This window comes from Trachypithecus francoisi, unplaced genomic scaffold (assembly GCF_009764315.1).
Source record: "Trachypithecus francoisi isolate TF-2019V2 unplaced genomic scaffold, Tfra_2.0 Lachesis_group3, whole genome shotgun sequence".
Taxonomy (NCBI): Eukaryota; Metazoa; Chordata; class Mammalia; order Primates; family Cercopithecidae; genus Trachypithecus; species Trachypithecus francoisi.
In genome coordinates, this window is record NW_022681468.1 from 50,022,751 (window position 1) to 50,048,816 (window position 26,066).

At 41.7% G+C, this 26,066-nt stretch overlaps 1 protein-coding gene across 7 annotated transcripts in view; it reads right to left on the minus strand.

The window, feature by feature from the left end:
- FBXO34 (F-box protein 34) overlaps positions 1-20,296 on the minus strand; it is a 79,419-nt gene extending 59,123 nt beyond the window's left edge. For 2 of the 7 annotated variants that reach the window (XR_004431598.1, XM_033187956.1), the window contains exons 1-2: positions 20,062-20,230; positions 5,320-5,462 (exon numbers count right to left, since the gene is read on the minus strand). Coding sequence is in view for 1 of the 7 variants with exons in the window: in XM_033187952.1 (XP_033043843.1) it covers positions 19,300-19,301 (2 nt within the window). In the remaining 6 variants the exon portion in view is untranslated. Of the gene's footprint in view, positions 1-5,319; positions 5,463-19,299; positions 19,447-19,620; positions 19,982-20,061 lie in introns of those variants that run through there. The other 5 variants (XR_004431597.1, XM_033187954.1, XM_033187953.1 and 2 more) reach the window with 4 other exon arrangements.
- Between the last annotated feature and the right edge of the window lie 5,770 nt (positions 20,297-26,066).

Below are 26,066 nucleotides of genomic sequence, written 5' to 3' on the forward strand. Positions count from 1 at the left end.
TAGTAAGAGAGACAATAGTCATAATAAGTAAATTCTACAGAGCTCTGTAGAAATAAGTAAATTCTACAATTACCTCCTTGAAAGGAGGTAACTGCTAAACAGACTAGGATAAGGAAGCTCAGAAGTGCAAGCAAAGAGGGGCAGTTATAATTTTAAGTAGGTTGATCAGTACAGACTTCCTTAAGAAGGTGATAGATGAGAAAACATTTTAAGGAGGTAAGGAATGAAGATTTAGCTAAGGAATAGCATTCTAGACACAGGGAACAGCAAAGGCAAATCCTACGGAAAGCATATGCGTACCTGATTACCACCACCACCAAGACCTAACAAATAAGCAAAAATATCAGTCATTGCTGTTAAGTTTCTATATCCCTCCCTCCACACACACACAAACCTGTGCTAGGAAAAAACAAACAAACCAACAAAATCTCAATTCATAAAAATTCATTCATTCAACCAATGTTTACTGAATAACACCCATGTGCTAGGTCCCACTTTCCGTGCTAAGGATACAGAAAAGAACATGACAGGCAATACTTTCTACTCGGTCATAGGAACCTTAGCAAAGGGTCATTTACTAAGGAATACTTTTTTCTTACTCCTTGACTTATTAAGCCTTCATTGATTTAAAAAAAAAAAAAGCGGAGATTTACAGAAATCTGATCTCCAGATAAGTGAGACGATACTGTACTCAAAGTATCTCAAAGTCTCTATCTTCAGATTATAGATATTGGGCCCTTATAAAGTTTCTTTTTTTTTTTTTTGAGACGGAGTCTCGCTCTGTCGCCTGGGCTGGAGTGCACTGGCCGGATCTCAGCTCACTGCAAGCTCCGCCTCCCGGGTTTACGCCATTCTCCTGCCTTAACCTCCTGAGTAGCTGGGACTACAGGCGCCCGCCACCTCGCCCGGCTAGTTTTTTGTATTTTTTAGTAGAGACGGGGTTTCACGTTGTTAGCCAGGATGGTCTCGATCTCCTGACCTCATGATCCGCCCGTCTCGGCCTCCCAAAGTGCTGGGATTACAGGCTTGAGCCACCGCGCTCGGCCTATAAAGTTTCTTTACCTAGTGCCAAGCACAGTGGCTCACGCCTGTAATCCCAGTGCTTTGGAAGTCCAAGGTGGGAAGATCCCTTGAGGTCAAAGTTGAAGACCAGCCTGGCCAACATGGCAAGGGTTAACCCCATCTCTACTAAAATCACAAAAATTAGCTGGGTGTGGTGGCGCACGCCTGTAATCCCAACTACTAGAGTGGCTGAGGCACAAGAATCATCTGAACCCGGGAGCAGAGGTTTCAGTGAGCCGAGACTGTGCCAATGCACCCCAGCCTGGGTGGCAGAGTGAGACACTGCCTCAAAAAAAAAAAAAAAAAAAAAAAAAGGCCGGGTGCAGGGTGGCTCACATCTGTAATCCCAGCACTTTGGGAGGCCAAGGTGGGTGGATCACCTGAGGTCAGAAGTTCAAGACCAGCCTGGCCAACATGGTGAAACCCCATCTCTACTACCAATACAAAAATTAGCCAGGTGTGGGGGCACATGCCTGTAATCCCAACTACTTGGGAGGCTGAGGCAGAAGAATTGCTTGAACCTGGCAGACGGAGGCTGCAGTAAGGTAAAGATTGTGCCACTGCACTTCAGCCTGGGTGACAGAGTGAGACTCCGTTTCAAAAAAAAAAAGAAAAGTTTCTTTACCTAAAGAACTGACATTTTAGCCGGGCGTGGTGGCTCACAACTGTAATCCCAGCACTTTGGGAGGCCGAGGCGGGTGGATCACGAGGTCAGGAGATCGAGACCATCCTGGGTAACAGTGAAACCCTGTCTCTACTAAACATACAAAAAATTAGCCGGGCGTGGTGGCGGGCGCCTGTAGTCCCAGCTACTCGGGAGGCTAAGGCAGGAGAATGGCGTGAACCCGGGAGGTGGAGCTTGCAGTGAGCCAAGATCGTACCACTGCACTCCAGTCTGGGAGACACAGCGAGACTCTGTCTCAAAAAAAAAAAAGAACTGACATTTTAAAAGTACTAACATCGGCCGGGCGCGGTGGCTCAAGCCTGTAATCCCAGCACTTTGGGAGGCCGAGACGGGCGGATCACGAGGTCAGGAGATCGAGACCATCCTGGCTAACACGGTGAAACCCCGTCTCTACTAAAAATTACAAAAAACTAGCCGGGCGAGGTGGTGGGCGCCTGTAGTCCCAGCTACTCGGGAGGCTGAGGCGGGAGAATGGTGTAAACCCGGGAGGCGGAGCTTGCAGTGAGCTGAGATCCGGCCACTGCACTCCAGCCTGGGCGACAGAGCGAGACTCCGTCTCAAAAAAAAAAAAAAATAAAATAAAAAAATAAAAGTACTAACATCTACCCTCCCTCTCACCCAGAAGAGCAGAAGAGCCAAAACATTGCTATTGGAAGTCTAATCTACTATGCCACAGTACCTATGGTAGCTAAGTAAGAGGTCTCTGCTATCTAAGACTTCATCAGGTGGTAGGGGGAAAACATGTATATATATCCTTTCTTTTAATGCTCCCATTTCCTACTTTAAAAGTAAGTACAGGCCAAGCACAGTGGCTCACGCCTGTAACGCCAACACTCTGGGAGGCAGAAGGGTCTTGAGTCCCAACAGTTCAAGACCAGCCTGGGCAAAATGGCAAACCCAAGTCTCTACCAAGAAAAATACAAAAATTAGCCAGGCATGGTGGCATATGCCTGTAGTCCCAGATACTCTGGAGGCTGAGGTGTGAGGATCACTTGAGCCTAGGAGATGGAGGCTGCAGTGAGCCGTGTTGGCACCACCACACTCCAGCCTGAATGACAGAGCAAGACCCTGTCTCAAAAAAAAGAAAAAAAAAGTAAATACAGCTTATAATACTACCCAGTGGCATAGAAAATTACTATGAAGTTTTTCCTTAAGTCCCAACCAAAAGCTCATAGAGTTGAAAATGTAATTAAGGACACCTAACATTCTAGTTTAAAAAACTACAGTTTAAGCAGAATACATATTATGTAATGTATCTGAACCCATTTAGCAATCAGAGAATAAAAAGAAAACACAACAAAAAATATTATATGAAAAGAACCAAAAAATATATATTACTTTTTTTCCCCCATTAGGTTAAAGGGTACTTTAAGATCAGTTAAAAATATGTTTCTGAATGTTAAGAAATGTATGTGATAGAAAACAGGACCAAAGAAAATTAATGCTAAATTAACCTTATACATGAATTGATTTTTTTTTCTTTCTTAAAGAAATGAGGTATTATTTTGTCACAGAGGCTGGAGAGCAGTGGTGCAATGACAGCACACTGTAACCTTGAACTCCTGGGCTCAAGCGATCCTCCCATCTCAGCCATCCCCATACAGCTGGGAATACAGGTACACACCACTATGCCAGCTAATATTTTTCTAAAGATGGGGTCTCCCTATGTTGCCTAGGGTGGTCTCAAACTTCTGGGCCCAAGCAATTCTCCTGCCTTGGCCTCCCAAAGCACTGGGATTACAGGTGCATGTCACTACACCTAATTTGTTGGGGTTTTTATTAGAGATGGGTTCTTGCTATGTTGTCCAGGCTGATCTCCAATTCTTGGCCTCAAGCAATCCTCCCCACTTCACCTCCTGAAGTGAGGAGGTATGAGCCACTATGCCCAGCCCTAATTTACTTTTTAATTAAAAAACTCCTAAAAAATACATTATTCCCGTTTTCCTGTCAGTTTACTGTGACATATTTATGAGTAGAAGGGTTTCTCATCTACCTTTAACCATCGGTCTTCTGTTACAATTGGCCTACATAAAATGAAAACATGCTGCATATGCTTCACCCAACTAGCATTACTAGCTGTGCAATCCATGCTTTCTAGGTATCATCAGTATGTAAGGGTAGAAGTATTTTCTCTACCTACATGTCCTATCAGGCAAATTAGAGCTACCCTCTGTCATTTTTTTACCTGTGAAATTAGCAAATACAAAAACTGTGTCAGCAAGGATATGAGAAAATAAGTGTATTGTCCAATTACAAATACTCTTTGATACAGTAGTTCCCCTTCTAAAAATTTATCCCACAGAACACCATCTGAGGCCAGGTATGGTGGCTCATGCCTATAATCATAGCACTTTGGGAGGCCAAGGCAGGATCACTTAAGGTCAGGAGTTCAAGACCAGCATGGCCAACATGGTGAAACTTCCTGTCTCTACTAAAAATACAAAAAAAACTAGCCGGGCATGGTGGCAGGTACCTGTAATCCCAGGTACTCAGGAGGCAGAGGCAGGAGAATCACGAACTCAGGAGGCGGAGGTTGCAGTGAGCTGAGATAGTGCCACTGCAATCCAGCCTGGGCAACAGAGATTCTGTCTCAAAATAAATAAATAAATAAAAATAAATCTGAACAAGGTTATTCACCGCAGCATTGTTTATAGTGGGGAAAAAAAGATAATAAAGACTGCATTTCTCAACCTCCGTTGTGTTCAGATGTGGCTATGACACTACATTCTAACTAATGAAATATAATTCAAACTGCCACGAAGTGACAGCTTCTACAAACCTTCCTTTAAAAGGGTAACACAGAACCTCTGCCCTTTCATGCATCCTGCTGCTCGGAATGCGCTGCAATAGCTGGAGATCTTGCTAAGTCACTGAGGACACAGGCAGCATATACAGAGCAGTATTAGTATAGAAAAGGGCCAATCAGAAAAGTGATGGTAGGGGGTGATGACCTCACTGAACCATGCACTTAGTATCTGTGCATGTTACTGTATCCATTATGCCTCCATTTATTGTATTTATTTTATTTTTAATTTTTTTTCTTTTTTTTTTTCTGAAAGAAGTCTCACTCTTGTCCCCCAGGCTTGAGTGCAATGGCTCAATCTCGGCTCACTGCAACCTCCGCCTCCCGGGTTCAAACGATTCTCCTGCCTCTGCCTCCCAAGTAGCTGGGATTAAGGTGCCTGCTACCACGCCCAGTTAATTTTGTATTTTTTAGAAGAGACGGGGTTTCACTATGTTGGCCAAGCTGGTCTCAAACTCCTGACCTCAGGTGATCTGCCCGCCTCCGCCTCCCAAAGCGCTGGGATTACAGGCGTGAGCCACCGTGTCTGGCCAAATTATTCCTCAATTTTAAAAAAGAAGAGTAAGAGAAAAACAGCACACCATGAGTGCCAGATGAGCCCTAAATCACCTATCTGAACTTTTAAGAGAAAAATACTTTGTTGTTGTTTGAGTCGCTGTTAAGTTTTCTATCACAAATACACTCTTCATATACCAACATGTAAATAATTTTAAAACTACTGTTAGGTGAAAAAAACCAAGCTAAGAGTATATAGAATATGCTACCATACTTGTTTCTTTTAAAAAGGTAGACAGTGGCTGGGCTTGGGGACTCACTCCTGTAATCCCAGCACTTTGGGAGTCCAAGGCAGAATAATTCTTGAGTCCAGGAGTTCGAGATCAACCTGGGCAACAAAGTGAGATTCTGTCTCTACTTAAAAAAAAAAAAAAAAAATTGGTTGGACATAGTGGTGCATGCCTGTATTCCTAACTACTTGGGAGGCTGAGGTGGGAGGATATCTTGAGCCCAGGATGTTGTGGCTACACTGAGCTGTGATCATGCCGCTGCACTCTAGCCTGGGGCACAGAGTGAGGCCTCTTTCTTTCTGTCATACATACATACATAAGTACACACGTCGAAAGAAAGAATCGTATACTGGAAGAAACTGGTAACATTGGTTGCTTCCAGAGAGGGGTAAAGTGTGCCCAAGAGACAGGTGAAGGAAGAAAACTTGTCATTTTTTGCACCTTTTGTGTCTGAATCACGAGAACATATTATTCAAAAAGTAAATGTTCTTCCATCCTACTAAAATATACAGTTTAAACTTTTTTGAAATTTTGATATATGCAGATTTCAACGATTTGAAGGTCTGTATTAGATTTTGGTTTTGAAATACTTCCACACTAACTAATTACCCAAGAACTACTAGATACAAAAATAACAAAATTTAAAAATGTTGGAAAGGGGGAGAAAAACAGAGGGCAAGAACTCTAAATCTTTTGAGAGAAAAGGGCAAGAAAACATTTTAACCAAAAAGAGAAGCTTTGGGGTCATTTTGCTGCTTGAAATATATATTATATATCCTTTTTCTGTTTTGTTTTTTGAGACAGAGTCTCGCTCTGTCGCCCAGGCTGGAGTGCAGTGGCTTGATCTCAGTTCACTGCAACCTTCACCTCCCAGGTTCAAGCGATTCTCCTGCCTCAGCCTCTCGAGTAGCTGGGATTACATGCATGCGCCACCATGCCTGGCTAATTTTTGTATTTTTGGTAGAGATGGGGTTCCACCACGTTGGCCAAGCTGGTCTCAAACTCCTGACCTCAAGTGATGCGCCCGCCTCAGCCTCCCAAAGTGCTGGGATTACAGGCATGAGCCACCATGCCCAGCCCTATATATTTTTTTAATTTCTCATCATTTGCTCTTAGGGTAAAACAAACAAAGCAGCCAGCTAAATCAAATCGTCCAACAAGCCTTTTCTCTGATTAACTGAAGAAATCATTACAAAAGGTTCTTTCTTGCTAGAGGAGTACAGTTTCTCAACAGTTACAAGTAGGATCATTTGAAAGTCTATGAATCAGATTGAAATAAAATGAGGATTTCTGAGACATGTATCAAACAGGCCGTACATGGTTTTCTTTTCAACACTATTTTAAAATATGTGAATATAAACTTTTGCCTTTTTCATGGCATAAACAACACAACTAGAGTTATTCAAAATCTAACTACTCTTAATTAAACCATTTAATTTTGCAGTAGCCCAAGTCTTGGACTATTTTTTTCCCAGCTATGATCAGTGTATGTAATTTATATTCCATTTTTTTGTACTTATTTCTATGTAATGATTATAATTTCAACGCACAAAATTTTAAAAATTCCTTTACTTTAGAAATTTCCACAAAAAAAATTTGATTTTCCTTTTGGAAAACCTTGTTTCTCACACCAATGCCAAAAGATGACTAACCACATCATAAGGTAGAGGTCATGAAGCAAAAATTATTGATCCACACCAATTACAAGTAACTTCTTAAGCAATAAATTATATTTAAACCCACAAAGGATACATCATTTATATCTCCTGGCTGATAGTACAGGTTGAGAATCCCTAATCCAAAAATCTGAAATCCAAACTGGTTCAAAATCCAAAACTTTTTGAGCTCCAACATGATGCCACAAGTGGAAAATTCCACACCCAACCTCATGTGACAGGTCACAGTCAAAACACAGGCACACAACAATGAAGATGACAATGTTAACACAGCAAAAAAAGTGCTTATTGCCGACATGATGCAAAAGCATGATGGGCTCATTAGAGAACTAGAGCAGCATGCATTCATAACAAAACAAATCATGCTGATTTATAAAATCAAAGAGAGACTGGTAAGACAAAAACTGTTGTTAATGAGACAAGTGACTCCGGAGGAAATATTTTTAAAAGCCATCTAGCAGAATGCCTTGTCTTCCCTAGAGGCCCCATTTCCTGGTCCCTCAATTGATTCTGATGTTTCTTCTGGCCTTAATAAAACAAACAAACAAACGAAAAATGTCCAGAAACCTTTTAATCAAAAAATAACATCAGAGGTAGAGACTGAAAGCCTAACCTTATTTGCTGATGCTGTTGCTTAACAGCAGCTACAGATATTCTGGTGATGCTATTGTGCTTAGTTACCCTGAACACATTATTATTCCACTATATTAATGGTATGTCATACTTTTTACTGTTATTTTTTACTTTTTTCTTATACTTACGTGTGAATAAGTAAAAGAAAATGACTGCTTATCAGTAGCATATAAATTCAGTTGAGTGTGATGGTGAGGCCAAATAACTACAGACTATGCACATAAGTGACTAAGATTGTGACACCTTTGCTAACAGTTCAGTGTACACAAACTTTGTTTCCTGAACAAAATTATTTAAAATGTTGTATAAAACTACCTTCAGGCTACGTGTATAAGATGTAAATGATGCTGGGTATAGTGGCTCATGCCTGTAATCCCAGGACTTTGGGAAAGAGGTGGATCACCTGAGGTCAGGAGTTCGAGACCAGCCTGGCCAACATGGTGAAACCCCATCTCTACTAAAATACAAAAACTAGCCAGGTATGATGGCACACCTGTAATCTCAGCTACTCGGGAGGCTGAGGCATGAGAATCGCTTGAACCCTGGAGGTAGAGGTTGCAGTGAGCCAAGATTAAGCCACTGCACTTCAGCATGGGCGACAGAGCGAGACACTGTCTCAAAAAAAAAAAGTAAATGAAACATAAATGAATTGTTTCAACATGGGTCCTATCTCCAAGATACCTCATTGTGTATATGCGAATATTCCAAATTCCAAAAAAAATCCAAAATCCAAACCACTTCTGGTCCCAAGCATGTAAGATAAGAGATATTCAATCTGTAGTACAAACATCAAATTGTTTTGAACAGGGTTGGAACAAACAAAATCACTTCTCCTTTAAAAATCCTTAGTAACTAGTGTGGAAATTTCGTGAGGGGCTTACAATCATTAACCCTATCAGAGTAAATGCTCCTGAGGGCAAAGACTACACTTTCCAATACAGTTATGTGTATTATTCTATAAAGCAGAATTTCAGCAACATAGACTAAAGGAATATTCAAATGTAGAAGACTCAAAAAGTAGGCACACTATTAATATTTGGTAAGTAAACTGAATAGGAGTTTAAAAACAAATACAACGCACAAGGAAATAAAATTAAGCATTATTTCAAGATATCCACACCACAGCCATACAATGCAAATAACAAATGTCTTGAAGAAAGCCAAAAATTACACCGAGGTTCATTAATGAAGGCTTGATATGGTTTTCTTCTAAAGGGGAAAAAAACTAAGTTTGTATCTGCCAAGAACACTAAATTGAATTCACGTCGAATCTTCAAGAATATCACTGTTACTTTAACAAACCAAGAAGTCTAACATCCTTTAAAAGTAGAAAGATGGGAAATTACACTCATTTTTTACAAATTGGGAAGGGAAAGAGGTAGAGATTAATTTTCTCTTCTAAGTTATCAATTTGGAAGGGAAAAAAATGACCTAATCAAATTTTCATACAGCATTATCCATGAATACTAAATAAGCAGCATAAATACAAGCACAGGAGCTACTCAAATTCAATTCTAACCAATTTTGACTGAACATCTGACTTATGCAAGACTGAACTTATGCAAGAGTCCAAAATCTTAACACTTTTAACAGGAATTCTCACTGGATTATGACTTCGGTAACACCAACATGTATTTAAATCATAGCCATTAAACATGAGAAACATGAACAAGTGTTCACTTCAACAAGTGTTCGCTTAAAGGAAAACTTGAAACACCTGAAAAGACCTTTAATGAAATAAAACTGGAATGTTTAAGTAGACCAACAAATGAGCTGGCAGGAAGATTTTAATTGCTAAAACTGTTATCTTTTAAAGAGGCATGTTCTCCTTCTTGTTATGTCCCTTAAAAGGGGATGGAGGAAATCCCATGAAATGTTCATAACGGAATTTTTTTTTTTTTTTTTAAGAGATAGGGTCTCACTATGTTGCCAATGCTGGACAGCAGGTTATTCACAGGCACAATCCCACTACTGATGAGCATGGGAGTTTTGACCTGCTCCATTTCTGACCTGGAGACCTCCCTTCACCCCTCCTTAGGTGACCTGCTGTTCCTCAACTCCTGGGAGAATGAACTATTCTTTTTTTTTTTTCTTTTGAGATGGAGTTTCGCTCTTGTTGCCCAGGCTGGCGTGCAATGGCAATCTCAGCTCACCGCAACCTCTGCCTCCTGGGTTCAAGCAATTCTCCTGAATCAGCCCAAGTAGCTGGGATTCCAGGCAGGCGCCACCATGCCTGGCTAATTTTGTATTTTTAGTAGAGTCGGGGTTTCTCCATGTTGGTCAGGCTGGTCTCAAACTCCCAAACTCACGTGATCCGCCCACCTTGACCTCCCAAAGTGCTGGGATTACAGGCATGAGCCACTGCACCCAGCCGGAACAATTCTTAAAAGAAGCTTTACAACTCCTCATCTTTGCAATTTTTTTTTTTAACCTCATTTGGCCAGAAAGAATGTTCTCTGCATTTTAAAATAGGACAATTAAAAGCAAGATAAACATGGTAAAGATTCACAAAATAAAACAAGACAACTGCCATAAGAACTGAGGTGAGGCCAGATATGGTGCTCAAGCCTGTAATCTCAGCACTTTGGGAGGCTGAGGCGGGAGGATCACTTGAGCCCAGGAGTTCAAGACCAGCCTGGGCAACGGCATGAAACCCTGTCTCTACAAAAGATACAAAAATTAGCTGGATGTGGTGGCACATGCCTGTAGTCCCAGCTACTCAGGAGGATGAGGTAGAAAGATTGCTTGAGCCTGGGTGGTTGAGGCGCATTGAGCTGAGAACGCACCACTACACTCTAGCCTGGGTGACAGAGAACCTGTCTCAAAAAAAAAAAAAAAGTAACATAAACAACATTTTAGGTAACCACAAACACTCGAAATCCAGAGGCTAGGTCCCTGACTCAAATAAAAAGAGAAGAAAATAAATCATTTGCTTTTTTTTTTTTTTTTTGAGATGGAGTTTCACTCTTCTTGCCCAGGCTGGAGTGCAATGGCACAATCTCGGCTCACTGCAACCTCCACCCCGAGTTCAAGAAATTCTCCTGCCTCAGCATCCCGAGTAGCTGGGATTACAGGCATGCACCACCACACCCGGCTAATTTTGTATTTTTAGTAGAGACGGGGTTTCACCATGTTGGTCAGGCTGGTCTCAAACTCCTGACCTCAGGTGACCTACACGTGTCGACCTCCCAAAGTGCTGGGATTGAAAGCGTGAGCCACCACGCCCAACCCATATACTGTAATTTTTAAGTGTAAAAAAACTGTATACCCTACAGTCTTAAAAATATATGCAATTAGCACTAGGCATGGTGGTGCACACTTGTAAGTCCTAGCTATTCCAGAGGCTAAGGCAAGAGGACTGCTTGGGCCCAGGAGTCTGAGGCTGCAGTAAGCTATGATTGTGCCACTGCACTCCAGTCTGGGCAAAAGAATGAGACCCTATCTCTAAAAAAAAAAAACCACACACACTTAGAATGTAAAGTTACATTTTAATTTTAGGAAAAGTTGTAACTTCCTACCAGCTAATAAAACAAAAATGTGAACTCTTCAGTAAAGTTAATTTTTTTGGACTTTAATAACCAATTTTATTATATTTACCTAAAGGGGGAAAAACACAAAGTGTTAAATAAAAAGAATAAATTCTTGGCCGGGCGCAGTGGTTCACGCACCTGTAATCCCAGCACTTTGGGAGGCCAAGGCAGGCAGATCACAAGGTTAGGAGTTCGAGACCAGCCTGACCAACATGGTGAAACCACATCTCTACTAAAAATACATTAGTCAGGCGTGGTGGCAGGCGCCTGTAATCCCAAGTACTCAGGAGACCGAGGCAGGAGAATCGCTTGAACCCAGGGGGTGGAGGTTGCAGTGAGCCAAGATCGCACCACTGCACTCCAGCCTGGGCGACAGAGCAAGACTCTGTCTCAAAATAAATAAATAATAAATTCTTAAAGACTGCTATTTGCCAAAGAATATAAATAATATATCTGTAAAATTATGCTAAAAGAAAAAGTGACAGAAATTAACTAATGCACTTAATACCTGGCATATAAAATATACTATAATAAATCGGCTGTGAAATTCCGCAAGTTAAAAATGTTGGTGTATTTTTTTAGCTTTTTATCAATCTAATCATAGCCTATGTTAAGTAAAATACAGCAAAGAAAATGTTAAATGAAAGACGATTCCTTAAAGCATAAAGCTCTAAGGCCCTCTCTGGACTTATTTTCAGGAAATATTTCGATAGTCCTTTGTTCCACAAATGAGCTAAAATATAGTGATGATGGTAGAGCTCTTCATCCAAGAAAGAAGACAGTCTGAACAAGAGAAACCTATTCCCTAGGGTTAAAGTGACTGGAGTTTGTAAAAAGTACTGAAAACCTCCAGAGAATAATCCTGATGACTGAACTTGAAATAAAACCTCTTGCCCTACTTTGGAAACAAGTTTGCCTCTCCTGGTTTCTGGACAATAAAGAAAAAGTGACCTCTGAGACTACCTTATGAAACTCAAATTTCATCTTCAGAAACTCCAGCTAATCAATAATTCCCTATTCTGTAGTTCCAAGAATGATTCTACAGTTTCAAATATACTATTCTATAAACAAAATCTTTTTAATTGTCATAAAGCAAATGAACACCAACTCCTACAAATGAATCTGCTAAAAAGCGTCTAAGTAAACAAGCAGAGTACAAAACACAGCAACTGCTTTTTTTTTCCGGGGACATTGCCTAGAGTCACTCATTGTCTAGAGACACGGTCAGTGTATGACATACAATCATCAGCTTTCCTACAATACAGCCTTCAACAGAAATAGGGCGACCCAAGGCCCTGGCAATAGAACTGTCTACCCACCAAGAAGGTTGAGAAAGACACAAAATCGGCATGTGGCATGTGCCCAGCCAGACTTCGAAGCGTTTGTGCTCTGAGATTTAAAGTTCTTATAAGGTTGTCTACAAGGAAAAAAACATGTCAGCAGGGCCTATCGTGGTCCGATGTGTGCTAAATGAGTCCATGACAGGATCAAGGGTGCCTTCCTTATCAAGAAGCAGAAAATCATTGTGAAACTGTTGAAAGTACGCAGTCAAAAAGCTAAATTTGGCCGGGTGCAGTGGCTCACGCCTGTAATCCCAGCACTTTGGGAGGCCGAGGTGGGCAGATCATGAGGTCAGGAGATCAAGACCATCCTGGCCAACATGGAGAAACTCTCTCTCTACTAAAATACAAAGAATTAGCCGGGCATGGTGTGGCCTGTAGTCCCAGCTACTCGGGAGGCTGAGGCAGTGGAATCTCTTGAACCCAGGAGGCGGAGATTGCAGTGAGCCGAGATTGCACCATTGCACTCTGGCCTGGTAACAGAATAAGACTCTGTTTCAAAACACTAAACTAAACTAAACTAAAATAAATAAAATTAAAATTAAAATTAAAATTTAAAAAAAGCTAAATTTAAAAATGAAACTTTTTGGAGTAAACAATTTCAAAAAAACATAAAGCTACAAATTTACATAGCCCAGCTATGTCCTTTCTAAAGATAAGGAAAAGCCAAGTCTTCGATACGTGCCTATAATTCAGGGATAATATATGAAGCTTAGAATTTATTAGGGGAGATAAGGCTCATTACGTGTGAAACAAAGAGCAACAAGCAACAGTATACAATGAAATGCCAACGTGCTGAGTGGCTAAGTACTCAGCACGTTGGGAAATAGTAAGGATGTTACAGAGGGATTGGTGAGTCCAACAAGGTTTTATGGGAACAGACTTCCCAAAAGAGATGTTATATTTGGAGAAATGAAAGGAGAAAGCAAGGCTGAGGAAACTGCCTCAATACCAGGTTTATGGCAGGGAGTCCCAGAAAATGGAGAGGAAGGGTGGGACCATCTTATGACGTCTAAACCTAGGCAGTTTTCGTTTGGAGAGTAGTATCATCATCCCACTGGAATTTTTGTTCAACTAACCTGCCAACTGTGTATAAGACTGAAGGGGGCAAATATGGAACTATAAAAAAACCATCACAGACACAATTACAGAAATCTAAATTCACAATGATCATTGGTCTAGACCTGTGTTATCCAATACAGCAGCCACTAACCACATGTTGCCTTTGGCACCTGAAATATTAGTAGTCTGAACTGAGATGTGTTTTTTTTTTTTTTTTTTTTAAGGAGATGGGTCTCGCTCTGTCATCCAGGCTGCAGTTCAGTGGCACGATCATTGCTCACCATAACCTCAAACTCCTGTGTTCAAGAGATTCTCCTGCCTCAGCCTCCCAAGCAGCTAGGACTACAGGCATGGGCTCATGCCCAGAGGGATATGCTTTCAGTGTAAAATGCACACCAGATTTCAAAGATGTTATATGAAAAAAAAGACTAAATTATTTCAGTAATTTTTATATTGATTACAATGTGAAATCATGTTTTGGATATATTGTGTTAACATATTTTTAAAATATTTTTCAACTGTTTCTTTTTTAATGTGGCTAACTAGAAAATGTTAAATTACATACATACAAGGTTCAAGATGAGTGCACTGGCAGATTCAGTGTCTGGTGAGGCCCTGTTACTCAGAGATGACACCTTACAGGATGGAAGGGACAAAGAGCTCCTCAAGCCTCTTTTACAAGGGCATTAATCCCACTCATGACTTAATCACCTCCTAAAGGCCCCAGCTCTTAACACTATCACGCTGGAGATTAAGTTCCAACATTTAAATTTTGGAGGGACACCAACACTCAGACCTTAGCAAGACCCACTCCTAAGAAACTTTCCTCCTCTGAATTCATGTAACATTTACTTACCTCTCTTCAGATACCTAATTAAAACCCAAACTAAGCCCATGGTACACGCCAGTTACTCAGAAGGCTGAGGATCGCTTGAGCCCAAAAGTTCAAGGCTGCAGTACACTATAATCAGGCCTCTGAACAGCCACTGCACTCCAGACTGGGCAACATCTAGTCTCTTTTAAAAAAAAGCAGCCGGGCATGGTGGCACACACCTGTAGACCCAACTACTTCAAGAGGCTGAGGAAGGAGGATGGCTTGAGCTCAGGAGCTCAATGTTACAGTGAGCTACGACTGCACCACTGTATTTCAGCCTGGGCAACAAAGCGAGACTGTCTTAGAAAAACAAAACAAAACAAAACAAAAAATTGAATCACAGAGAGAGCAACAGCTATGTTCTTCATTTCTTTATACTCTGAACACCAAGCACAGTGCTACCCTAATGTACTTCTAACAAAGCAGATCATATGAACAAGCAGTTTCAGAAGAAACTAGCAGAAATAAGACTGCAGGAGATTAAACAGCTAATGAAATTAACCTACAAGGTGCAGGAAGGAACTTTTTGTGGTGATGGAATGTTCTATATTTTGACAGGGATATAAGGGTTACACAGATGTATGAATTTGTTCAAACTAACAGAATGGTATACATAAGATTTGTACATTTCACTATTATACAAGTTTTATCTAAAAACAAGTAAACAAATTTAATAATAGGCATCGGGAAATGTCTAGGTGTAAAGTATACTTTGAAATACAACAAAAACAAAAGGATTGATGAATGGATAGACCAATAGATAGGCAATAAAGCAAATATAGCAAAATATGACTAACGATATAGGGATGGTGGGTATTTAGGTATGCAATGTACAAACAGTTCTTTCCACTTTTCTGTAATGAATGAAATGTTTCACTATAGAATCCTCCAGAAAGAAAACAGACACTGGAAATGAAGGCTGTGAGAGGCTTGTGTATTTCCCAAGTTCATCAATTAAAGAAAAGGATTGACTTCAAAAGAAAAGAAGGTATATGCGAAAGGAGAACAGGTATTCGGGTTGTCCCTCTTTTCTCTGCTTCTAATTTTAGATTGCCTACACAGACTAGTTCTGGCCTTGAGCACTTGTTCTTGCCTCTAAGGAAGCCCGAACTCAGTAAGTTCCATTCATTCTAGCATAATCTCAATCTGTGGTATCTAGACCCTTTGTCTTGGGCTATAATAAGCTATTCCCTATTCTTTTTAACTGAGTTTCTAATACCTCCTTAAATTGACCTTTAACTAACACCTCTGGCCAATCTAGCATAACATAAATAGTTTATCCTCTTTTTTTTTTTTTTCTCCTGAGACAGAGTCTCGCTCAGTCGCCCAGGCTGGAATGCAGTGGCGCGATCTCAGCTCACTGCAAGCTCCAGCTCCCGGGTTCACACCATTCTCCTGCCTCAGCCTCCCAAGTAGCTAGGACTACAGGCACCCGCCACCGCGCTCGACTAATTTTTTGTATTTTTTTTTTTTTTCAGTAGAGATGGGGTTTCACCATGCTAGCCAGGATGCTCTCAATCTCCTGACCTCGTGATCCGCCCACCTGGGCCTCCCAAAGTGCTAGGATTACAGGCGTCAGCCACCGCGCCCGGCCAATAGTTTATCCTCTTGACCCAACTCTAGCCTCTCACACCCAAGACCCACCAAAGCAAGGCAATGTTAATTTGTTTTAAGGGTCCTTGCAGGAAGGACATTTCATCCCTGTGTCACAGATCCTGAGTATGTGGCACAGAAATCCTCAAAAAAATGTTTGCTGGATGAATGAAATCCATACCTAAAAATGCAATAACCACACTTACATAGCACTTAGTTTCATATTTACAACTATACTATACGGAGGGTAGGAAATGTACATGTTAGGTTTCTGAAACTGAATATTTTTATATTTTTAAAGGGACTAATAAGAGCCTCTTCTGTGGAGCATTAACCAGAAGATGGAGGTTGGAATGAAAGGTTGATAAGTTCTTTTAACAAACACTAAGAAACAACTACACTGTATTAATGCTCTCCTGGAAAATACAGTATGTCATCAGCTTCAAAATACCATAAGCATTAACTAAAGGGGAGAAGATAAATTATGCAAAGATAAGAACTGACAGGAATTCAATTTCCAGATGACCTAAATGCATTTCAAGTTAATCTGCTCTTTTTTGTTTTTGTTGCTTCCAAAGGACTGCAGATTATGCACTTGCTGAATTTTGCCTTTGTCACACATGACCTAACAAGGAAGGCATTCATCATACCATAGTAGCTTCCCTCAAGTATCTGGTTCTGAACAGCTGCAAATTTTGGAAGATAACACTAAATGATGTCTCTAAAGATAAGTATGTTCTCTCCCAAACAAATATTAAAACAAGATTAAAATTTACTAGAATATAAAAACTGTCAAATTAAGCTAGCTGAACATAAATTAAGTTTAAAAAAATAAAGTAAAAATTTTATAAAACTTTAAATCCTAAATGTTAATAAAATAATTGATCCAATAAACATATCCTGAGGAATTTCTACAATACAGTATTCTCATTCTTAACATTTGCTTTTATCCATCAGAAAGATGCCACATAACAAATGACTGTTTAATTTAGTGCCTTCAAATTACATAAGTGAATGACTTAAAATAATAAACCAATCTCAAAATTAACTTCCATAAAACCATTTATATGAAATAAAAGCTGCTTCCCAGACCCAAAACTGGAAAGCATGGGTGAAAAATATCCTGCCAAAAATAGAAACAGACTGTAAAAATGTTTCACACGAGTTATGGCTTGTTAGATAACTGCACAACAACACTCACAAGCTGACTTTTTAAGTATCTGTCATGGTTCCTCAGTCACATCAGTATGCCCTACGACATGTATTCTTCACCTATTAACTCATTTTCCATGAGGAAAAAGAAAAGCTTCACAATTGCTAAGCAAAATAGAGGGGAAAAAAGCACTGCCAAAGAGCAGGTGTCTCCTTATCAGCTGTAGGTCTTTCAACTCTGATTTAGTCTGACTTTCATCCTTTCCCATTAATACTAGTATACCTGGCCAGGAACAGTGGCTCACACCTGTAATCCCAGCACTTTGTGGGGCTGAGGTGGGCGGATCACGAGGTCAGGAGTTCACAACCAGTCTGGCCAACACAGTAAAACTAAATACAAAAATTAGCTGGAAATGGTGGCACGCGCCTGTAGTCCCAGCTTCTCGGGAGGCTGAGCCAGGAGAATTGCCTGAACCCGGGAGGCAGAGGTTGCAGTGAGCCGAGATAGCGCCACTGCACTCCAGCCTCGGTGACAGAGCGAGACTCCGTTTCAAAAAAAAACAAACAAAAAAACGAGTACACCTAACTTACACAGAGCCATGTAGCCGGCCCCAGAATGGCTACCACTTGGGAAAGACACATACAAGTGTCCATTCTGGACTCCCTTCAATTGCATTACATAGTATCTTATCAAGATTCTCTCATCTTAAAGAGAAGGTTGACTAACACTCTCAATATCAGCAGTTTCATATTAATTCAGGTGCCTCTCAAGTCTCTGGTGATCCAAAGGCTCAAATTTGTATCTTTTATACAAAATTTTGTATACAAAATTTGTATATACAAAAAATAATTTGTATACAGAATTGTATCTTTAGAGACTTCACTCAACACTGTCAGTATAAAATTCCTAATTTCTTAAAAGAAGGAATTAAAAAACAGAACAACTTTCAGTAGTGCACACAATGCTGTCAAATTCCCAAGGTTGTGGTGAGGATCAAAATAAGATGTACAGAAAAGCCTTGTTTTGTGAACTTCCAGTCAAATCCAATAGTACCTAACAGGGGTAAATTTTTGCTTTTATTTCCTGCCTGAAAATGGGCATAACTGCCATCTGCATGTTGATGTAAAACCCAGAGAGACAATATCTTATCAATCACCTTTAAAAGACAAATGGGGAGCAGGAAGTATTGAGAGAGAGAGAGAGAGAAAAAAAAAAAAACCCTACCATTACAAGTCAAGGTCAGTGAGGAAGGATTAAGGACTTCTACTCAAGCTTCCTGCTAAAGACACCAATTGTAACTATGCTTCAATTTTAAGCCATCTACCTTTTGAACTAGATTCCATTTACATCATTCTAGAAAGAGGAGGAAATGAAAAGTACTGATATGCTGGAATACCTGAAGAGGGTCACTATGACAAGTGACTAGCTTCTCTTCCAGTTTAGATCTCTTTTGAAAGCTTTGGAAGAAAAACAGTATTCACTGACAAATCATTTTTTTTTAATTCTGTAATTTCATATTTAAAAGCACTACAGACAACATTTTAGTTACCTATCCAGACAAGCGGTCCTGGAATATGTTATTATATTAAGTTATAGCCGGGTCTTAGTAAGAAAGCAAGAAAAAGGCTTGTTGCTGACTTCTAAACCATGGTAGCACGGGGTGGTAGCATGGTAGCACAGGGTGGGATAGGGACAACCTGGATAAATTAATTCCTCAGGTAATTATTATTTAAGACAAATGTTGGATTAATTCAAACTCCTCCCTCCCTTTACAACAGAAAAAAAATTCATGTAAGATCCACTCTCCCTCCTCCTAGCCATTTTCTAACAAAAAATGCTAACAAGCAGATAGATGTCCAATTTAAAAAAAAAAAAAAAAGTAAAGCAAACTGATTTACCAACACTAGAAGTGGTTCTCTTTCTTTCAGTAATTCTGATCGCAAACCATCAAACTATGAATTTAGCTTCCTAAAAGGCTTTTTACATTACATCCTCCAAAAAACCTGCTACCTTGACTTAAATTTTTCTCAATCAAATGTCTTATACTGAGCTGTACTCGCAACGCTTGCTGGACAGGAAGTTAAAGAAATTGACAACTATTACATTAAAATTGCAAAATGCTGATATCGAACAACTTTCGATTCAAATTCACTGCGATTCCAGGCGTTCTTGGAAGACAACTTCCTTTTTCTCCCCTGCGGGTCCCCCCGGCCCTTCCGCGAGCCCAGGTCCCCGCCCGGGCCTGCGGTGACATCCCAGGACCCATCTACTGACGTCACAGACACGCGGACCCACAGCTCTATGACTTCATCGCGGACTGGGGACGAACCGCAGTCGGCTTGCGCCAGTCCAGAGGCTGGGGAGGCGTCCGAGCCTCCGTCCCGCCTCGTCGCCGAGGAATGTTAAGGACAAGCGCCAGCTCACCTGCGCTGGGGCAGGGACGGACAGAGTGGCCGAGCGCGACAGGGGCGAGGCGACCCAAGTCCAAAGGCTGACTTCCTCACCGCCTGGGGTCCCGTAGGTGGGAGCGCCGGTCCGGTGCCCGCTCACGGCCTATCTGTGATCTCCTCGGCTTCAGCCGGGACCCGGGACCCCGCTCCCTACCCGCCCGACCCTCCGTGGCCCGCAGGACGCTCAGCGCCCGGGCCGTGCGCGCGGGGAGGGCCGCCCCGGAGGAGGCGCAGGCAGCTGGGTCCCTGTCCCGGACCCGCGGGCGGCGCCCCCACCCCCGCCCCCGCCCCCACCCGCCCGGCGCCCCGGGAGCGCAGGCAGGCGGCGGGAGGGGGCGGGGAGCGGCCACGGTGGCCGCCGCCGGACCCCAGCCGCGCGGCATTTGCGCCACGCCCCACCGCGGCCCGGACCCACCTGCGCTCCTGCCCCGGCCACGGCCTGGACCGGGGCTGCGCCAGCACGATGCAGTGGTGGCAGCGGCAGCGGTGGCGGGAGGCCTGGCTCGCTCCCCACCGCTGAGGCGGACCGAGCACCCAGCACGGCGCGGCGGCGCCCAACGCTCGCCCCGAAACCCATTTGTTTGGCTAAAACGGAGTGACGTCACGCGCCGGCCCAATCGACGGTTGGCCGGGGGAGGGGCCACGGAACCAGGGTGTCACGGCGCCCCCTGCCGGACAATGGGGGCGGGAAGGGGGAAAGTGAAAAGGGAGACGTGGATGACGCGTCTGCGGCCCCCAAGTGGTAGAAAATAGAAGTTTGAGCACTACTGTGGGGAATCAAACCCCCCAGGCCAGCCAGAAGGGTAGTGATGCCAGGGTTCAGTCAGCAGACATGTCAAGTTTATGAATATTCATGGGTAGACTTGAAGCTATAAATGGTCTCAGATACTATTAGATAACCTAGTAGACCTGGATCCCCATCTTGGTTCTGCTGCTAGCTTGGAAGGCGGGGGTTCAAGTTTCAATTTGTGAAATGACGAAATTGGAAGGGTGCCTTCTGACTCTCTTTCCCATGCAAATCATGGCAGGGTTACCTGTCAGAAAGTAGATAAACGTTGAGGTTGACACCAAACTGTTAAAGTCTGTAGAAGCTTAAGGACTGGTTAATGATGGACATAAATTTTTAATACTTTACATTCAAATCAGAGGGCCAGTGAGGAACTTTTGATCCCCAACCTTTAAACTTATTATTGTTTTCATTGTGAAAGTAATATTAACCACATTGAAAAACATGAGGACAATGTATTTTCTTTTAGACCTTTTGCCCCATCACATATATTTTACTACACTGTGTAATAGTAGTTGTATGCGATGTTGCATCCTCTTTTCACTTTTATAAGCATTTCTCATATTTCTACATAAGCTTCATAACAAGTTTAACAGCTGCATAAAAATACATTAAGTGGACATAAAATTTACTGCATTAATTCTCTAGTTTTGGACATAAATTGTTTCCTTCACTTTTTGCCATTATAAAGAAATCGTAGAACATCTTCGTGAATGTAGATTTTTAAAGACACCCAAAAGTGAAATTACTAGGTGAAAAAGACTATCAACACTTTCACAGTTACTAATACAAACTGCCAAATTATTTTTAAAAAGTTGTACCAAGTTACACTTAAACCAGCAACTTTGATTTTAGCCAGTCCTTAACAAAAGTGCTTTTGTCCAATTATAAAACTACTCTTGTAAAATATATGTGTAAAATCTTAAATATTAAAATATAAAAGCAAAATAAATATAAATATTTCCTATAATCTCATCACCAAGAAATAACCACTTAATATCTCCATCTAGACCTTTATCTATACACATATTTTTAATAAAAATTGGAGAAGGGAAGGCCAGGCGCGGTGGCTCACATCTCAAAAAGAAAAAAAAAAAAATTAAAGAGGGGTGTTATATGGTATATCTTGGCATCAAACTGTATGTCTAATTTAATATATGATCAATATTAGCTCAATATATCATGATCATTTGAAGCTTCTTTATGTCATAGTTAGCTCAAAATTGTAAAACTTCAATCTATCCTTTCAGATTCATCTTAAACATTGTCCTTCTTAAAACCTCTTGATTCCGTCTGGGCGTGGTGGCTCACGCCTGTAATCCCAGCACTTTGGGAGGCCAAGGCAGGCAGATCACTTGAGGTGAGGAGATCAAGACCAGCCTTGCCAACATGGTGAAACCCTATCTCTACTAAAAATACAAAAGTTAGCCCAGTGTGGTGGTGCACGCCTGTAGTCCCAGCTACTTGGGAGGCTGAGACACTTGAGATCAGAAGATCAAGACCAGCCTTGCCAACATGGTGAAACCCTATCACTACTAAAAATACAAAAATTAGCCCAGTGTCGTAGTGCACACCTGTAGTCCCAGCTACTTGGGAGGCTGAGGCAGAATTGCTTGAACCTGGGAGGTGGAGGTTGCAGTGAGCTAAGACCACACCACTGCACTCCCACCTGGGCGACAAGGGTGAAACTCCATCTAAAAAACAAACAAACAAACTTGATTCCTGTTGATTAGAGGAATCAAAAAGTTGATTCCTCTAATTTTTTCTCTTCCTTTATGGCCCTTATATTACTCCACACACATCTTCCTTATGTGTATTTAATAGCCCCTGCTGGATTCTAAATTGCTAGGGGAAAGATTATATCCTAGTATTCACTAAAGAGTATTGCACTTAACATTGCTTAAATGTTTAATGAATAATTACAACCATATTAGTGATGTACACTTTTCTCATGATGGTAGATGAGTATGATGTCTGTTTTATAATGGTATTGGCCAGGCCCAGGGGCTTGAGGCTACAGTTAGCGGAGATCACACCACTGCACTCCAGCCTGGGCAACAGAAAGAGACCCTGTCTCAAAATATATATATAATGCACATATATATAAGCATATATATATATGTCTTTACTGCAGTGTGTTAGTATCCAACATTACATTTATGATGTTATTACATTTATGATGTGTTATCCAGACATTGTTCTAAGTACTTTGCATACTTTGTTTCATTTAATCAGAAAAACAGCTCTGTGAGGTAAGGACTATTGTTATTTCAAAAGAGGAGAGTGGGGCTTAAAGCATTAAGCTGTTTGGCCCAGGGTATAGAGTCAAACTTAGCAAAGATTCCAGAGCCCTGACCATGTCACTATATTGTTATTGGGAGTTTCAAATGGGTCAAAGACATTGAAACTACAAAGCACAATGCAAATATCATTGAACTGAAATGACCATGGTTTCCATATGAATAGCACGTCATTGGCAAAAGTTCCATCAGAGTTCATGTGTTCTAGAGCAGTGCTTCTCAAACAATTTGTAGTTAGATTAGTTTTGTTGTCATTTTGCTTTGTTTCTAAATATTTAGTACACTGTGAGCTGATTGTTTTGTAAAATGTCATAAAACTGAATAAACCACTATAGAAATGAAATTAATTTTAAAAAACATAATGAAAGCCCAAACTATTAATTATTATATTTTTTCATCTTTTTCTTGAGATGGGATCTCACTGTGTTGCCCAGGGTGGTCTGAAACTCACAACCTCAAGCAATCCTCCTTTCTCAACCTCCCAAGTAGCTAGGATTACAGGAGTGAGCCACCATGCCTAGCCTATTAATTATTGATTATTAAAGTCCACAGACATAAAATTATTCCATCAAGTTGCTAGTAAAGTTTCTAAAATCTTATTCTCAATTTCGGTTCTTGTCTCAGATTGGCCAGTGGACCACACTTTGAATAGCCCCAGTCTAGGAGAAAGAACTAGGAGAGAGTGTACCCATGTTAGGCAAGACCTTCCCTTGATTCTGTTTCTCCATTTGTATAATAGCAGTGATCCCCTAGAAGCAGTCAGAAGAGCCAGTATAGTTTGTCAACCCACAGGCCCTGTGGTAGGTCCTCAGGAAGGTGCTCCCCAGGTGGGCATGGGGTGGCACACTGAGGCCATGGGACTGGTAAGAGCTGAAAGAAGAACAGGACTGAGGTGGCACAGCAGCAGAAAGGTTCTAAATGTATATAGTATATAAATTAGGTTATTCCATTAGTAATTAAAACTTAGTTGTCTCAAGCCAGCAAACATCATAATAAATTAAAACTCAGTGCAAGGGGCTTGTCTTGTATAGACTTGGTTTCATTTCTGTTCTCTGCTCAGAAAAAACAAAAAACAAAAACTAAGAACTTACTGTTTATTCCTCAATGAGCTTACTCCAACCTCCAAAGAAAAGCACCCACTGCTATGGTTTGAACGTGTCCCCCAAAGTTTATGCGTTAGAAACTTAACCCTCAATGCAACAGTGTTAAGAGGTGGGGCCTTTAAGAAGCAATTAGGTCATGAGGGCTCCGGCCTCATGAATGGATTAATGCTATTATCAAGGGAGTGGATTACTTATCAAGAGAGTGAGTTACTATAAAAGCAAGCTTGGTGGTCTGTATCTCTTGCTCTGTCAGGTGTTCTCTTGTTCTTCCACCTTATGCCGTGGGATGATGTAGCAAGAAGCCCCTCAGGAGATATGAACCCCTTGACGTTGGACTTCCCAGCCTCCAGAACTGTAAGAAATAGATCTCTGTTCTTTATGCATGACCCAGTCTCAAGTGTTTTGTTATAGAAGCACAAAACCGACTAGGACACCCACCATTTCATCTTCTCCCTCTCACCCCCAGCCCCTCCTTATCAAACTTACGTCCCCCACTGCTGGAGAAAGGAAACCAAGAGGCAGGCTCCTTTAGACTTTGCATCTAGACCTATCTTGGCTGCAGAACCTAGGCCACTGGGCGTAATAATGCCTTTCCCTACGTACTTGACGGTGTTACTATAAAGACCTAATAAGAAAAGAGAAGCAAAAGTGCTTTTAAAAGTTTCAACTTTGCAAAGGTAAAGCATGCACTTAAAAATATGCCTGGAATGTGGCTGTTGGAGCATGCTTCAAGCCCTGAGCTTATGCCCAGGTTTATGCATGTGTGAAGCTCATTGGTGATGATGGGGGGATGAGCAGGAGCTACTCAGCCATGAGAATATAAATATTATCCACAATAAAGAGAACAACTCAGGAAAAATGAGAAGACCAAGGCAGCAGACTGTCTAACAGATATGGGTATATCTTATAATTAAGATGTGGATGGTGACATAAAGTTTAATAAGTATTGAAACTAGGAAATCATAGTTATAATCCTTCTTTTTGGGTCTTGTGCCCCTATGAAAAACTGATAAGAGCTAAAAACCAAGAGTCTCTTGGGAGACTTTTGGCAGAAGTAAAAAAGCACACCCTGATATACACACACAGTTTCGAAGATAATTTTAATTGTCTTAAAAAGTCCTTTAGATCAACTTGCCTTATAGTGATCTGCACTCCCATGGGGAGTGTAAGAGACATGTAGAGCAAGGACAGCCCTTCTAGTAAAATGGATGGGAAACAAATCAAGGTCCCAGCTGCCCCTATCCCCATGGTATTGCCCTGAGAACACTCAGAAGATGGTTTCTACACTGTCAATACAGTGAGCCACACAATTTCCATAGGTATCTTTTTTTTTTTTTTTTTGAAACGAAGTCTCGCTCTGTGGCCCAGGCTGGAGTGCAGTGGCCAGATCTCAGCTCACTGCAAGCTCCGCCTCCCAGGTTTATGCCACTCTCCTGCCTCAGCCTCCCAAGTAGCTGGGACTACAGGCGCCGCCACCTCGCCCGGCTAGTTTTTTGTATTTTTTTAGTAGAGACGGGGTTTCACCGTGTTAGCCAGGATGGTCTCGATCTCCTGACCTCGTGATCCGCCCGTCTCGGCCTCCCAAAGTACTGGGATTACAGGCTTGAGTCACCGCTCCCGGCCTTTTTTTTTTTTTTTTGAGACAGGGTTTTGCTCTGTCGCTAAGGCTAGCAGTGGCACCAACTTGGCTCACTGTAGCCTTGACCTTCCAGGTTCAAGTGATCCTCCCACCTCATCCTTACAAGTAGCTTGGACCACAGATGCCCATCACTGTGCCTGGCTAATTTTTTGTTATTGTTGAGATGGGGTCTCCCTGTGTTGCCCAGGCTGGTCTCCAACTCCCAGGCTTACATGACCCTCCCAACTCAGTCTCCCAACATGCCAGGATCACAGGTGTGAGTCACTGTGCCCACATCTCACTTCTGATAGCATATAAAATGAGAAATTCCAGCCGGACACGGTGGCTCACGCCTGTAATCACAGCACTTTGGGAGGCCGAGGCAGGCAGACCACGAAGTCAGGAGATCAAGACCATCCTGGCTAACATGGTAACCTGTCTCTGCTAAAAATACAAAAAATGAGCCGTGGGTGGTTGTGGGTGCCTGTAGTCCCAGCTACTCGGAGGCTGAGGCAGGAGAATGGTGTGAACCCGGGAAGTGGAGCTTGCAGTGAGCTGAGATTGCGCCAGTGCATTCTAGCCTGGGCAACAGAGTGAGACTCCATCTCAAAG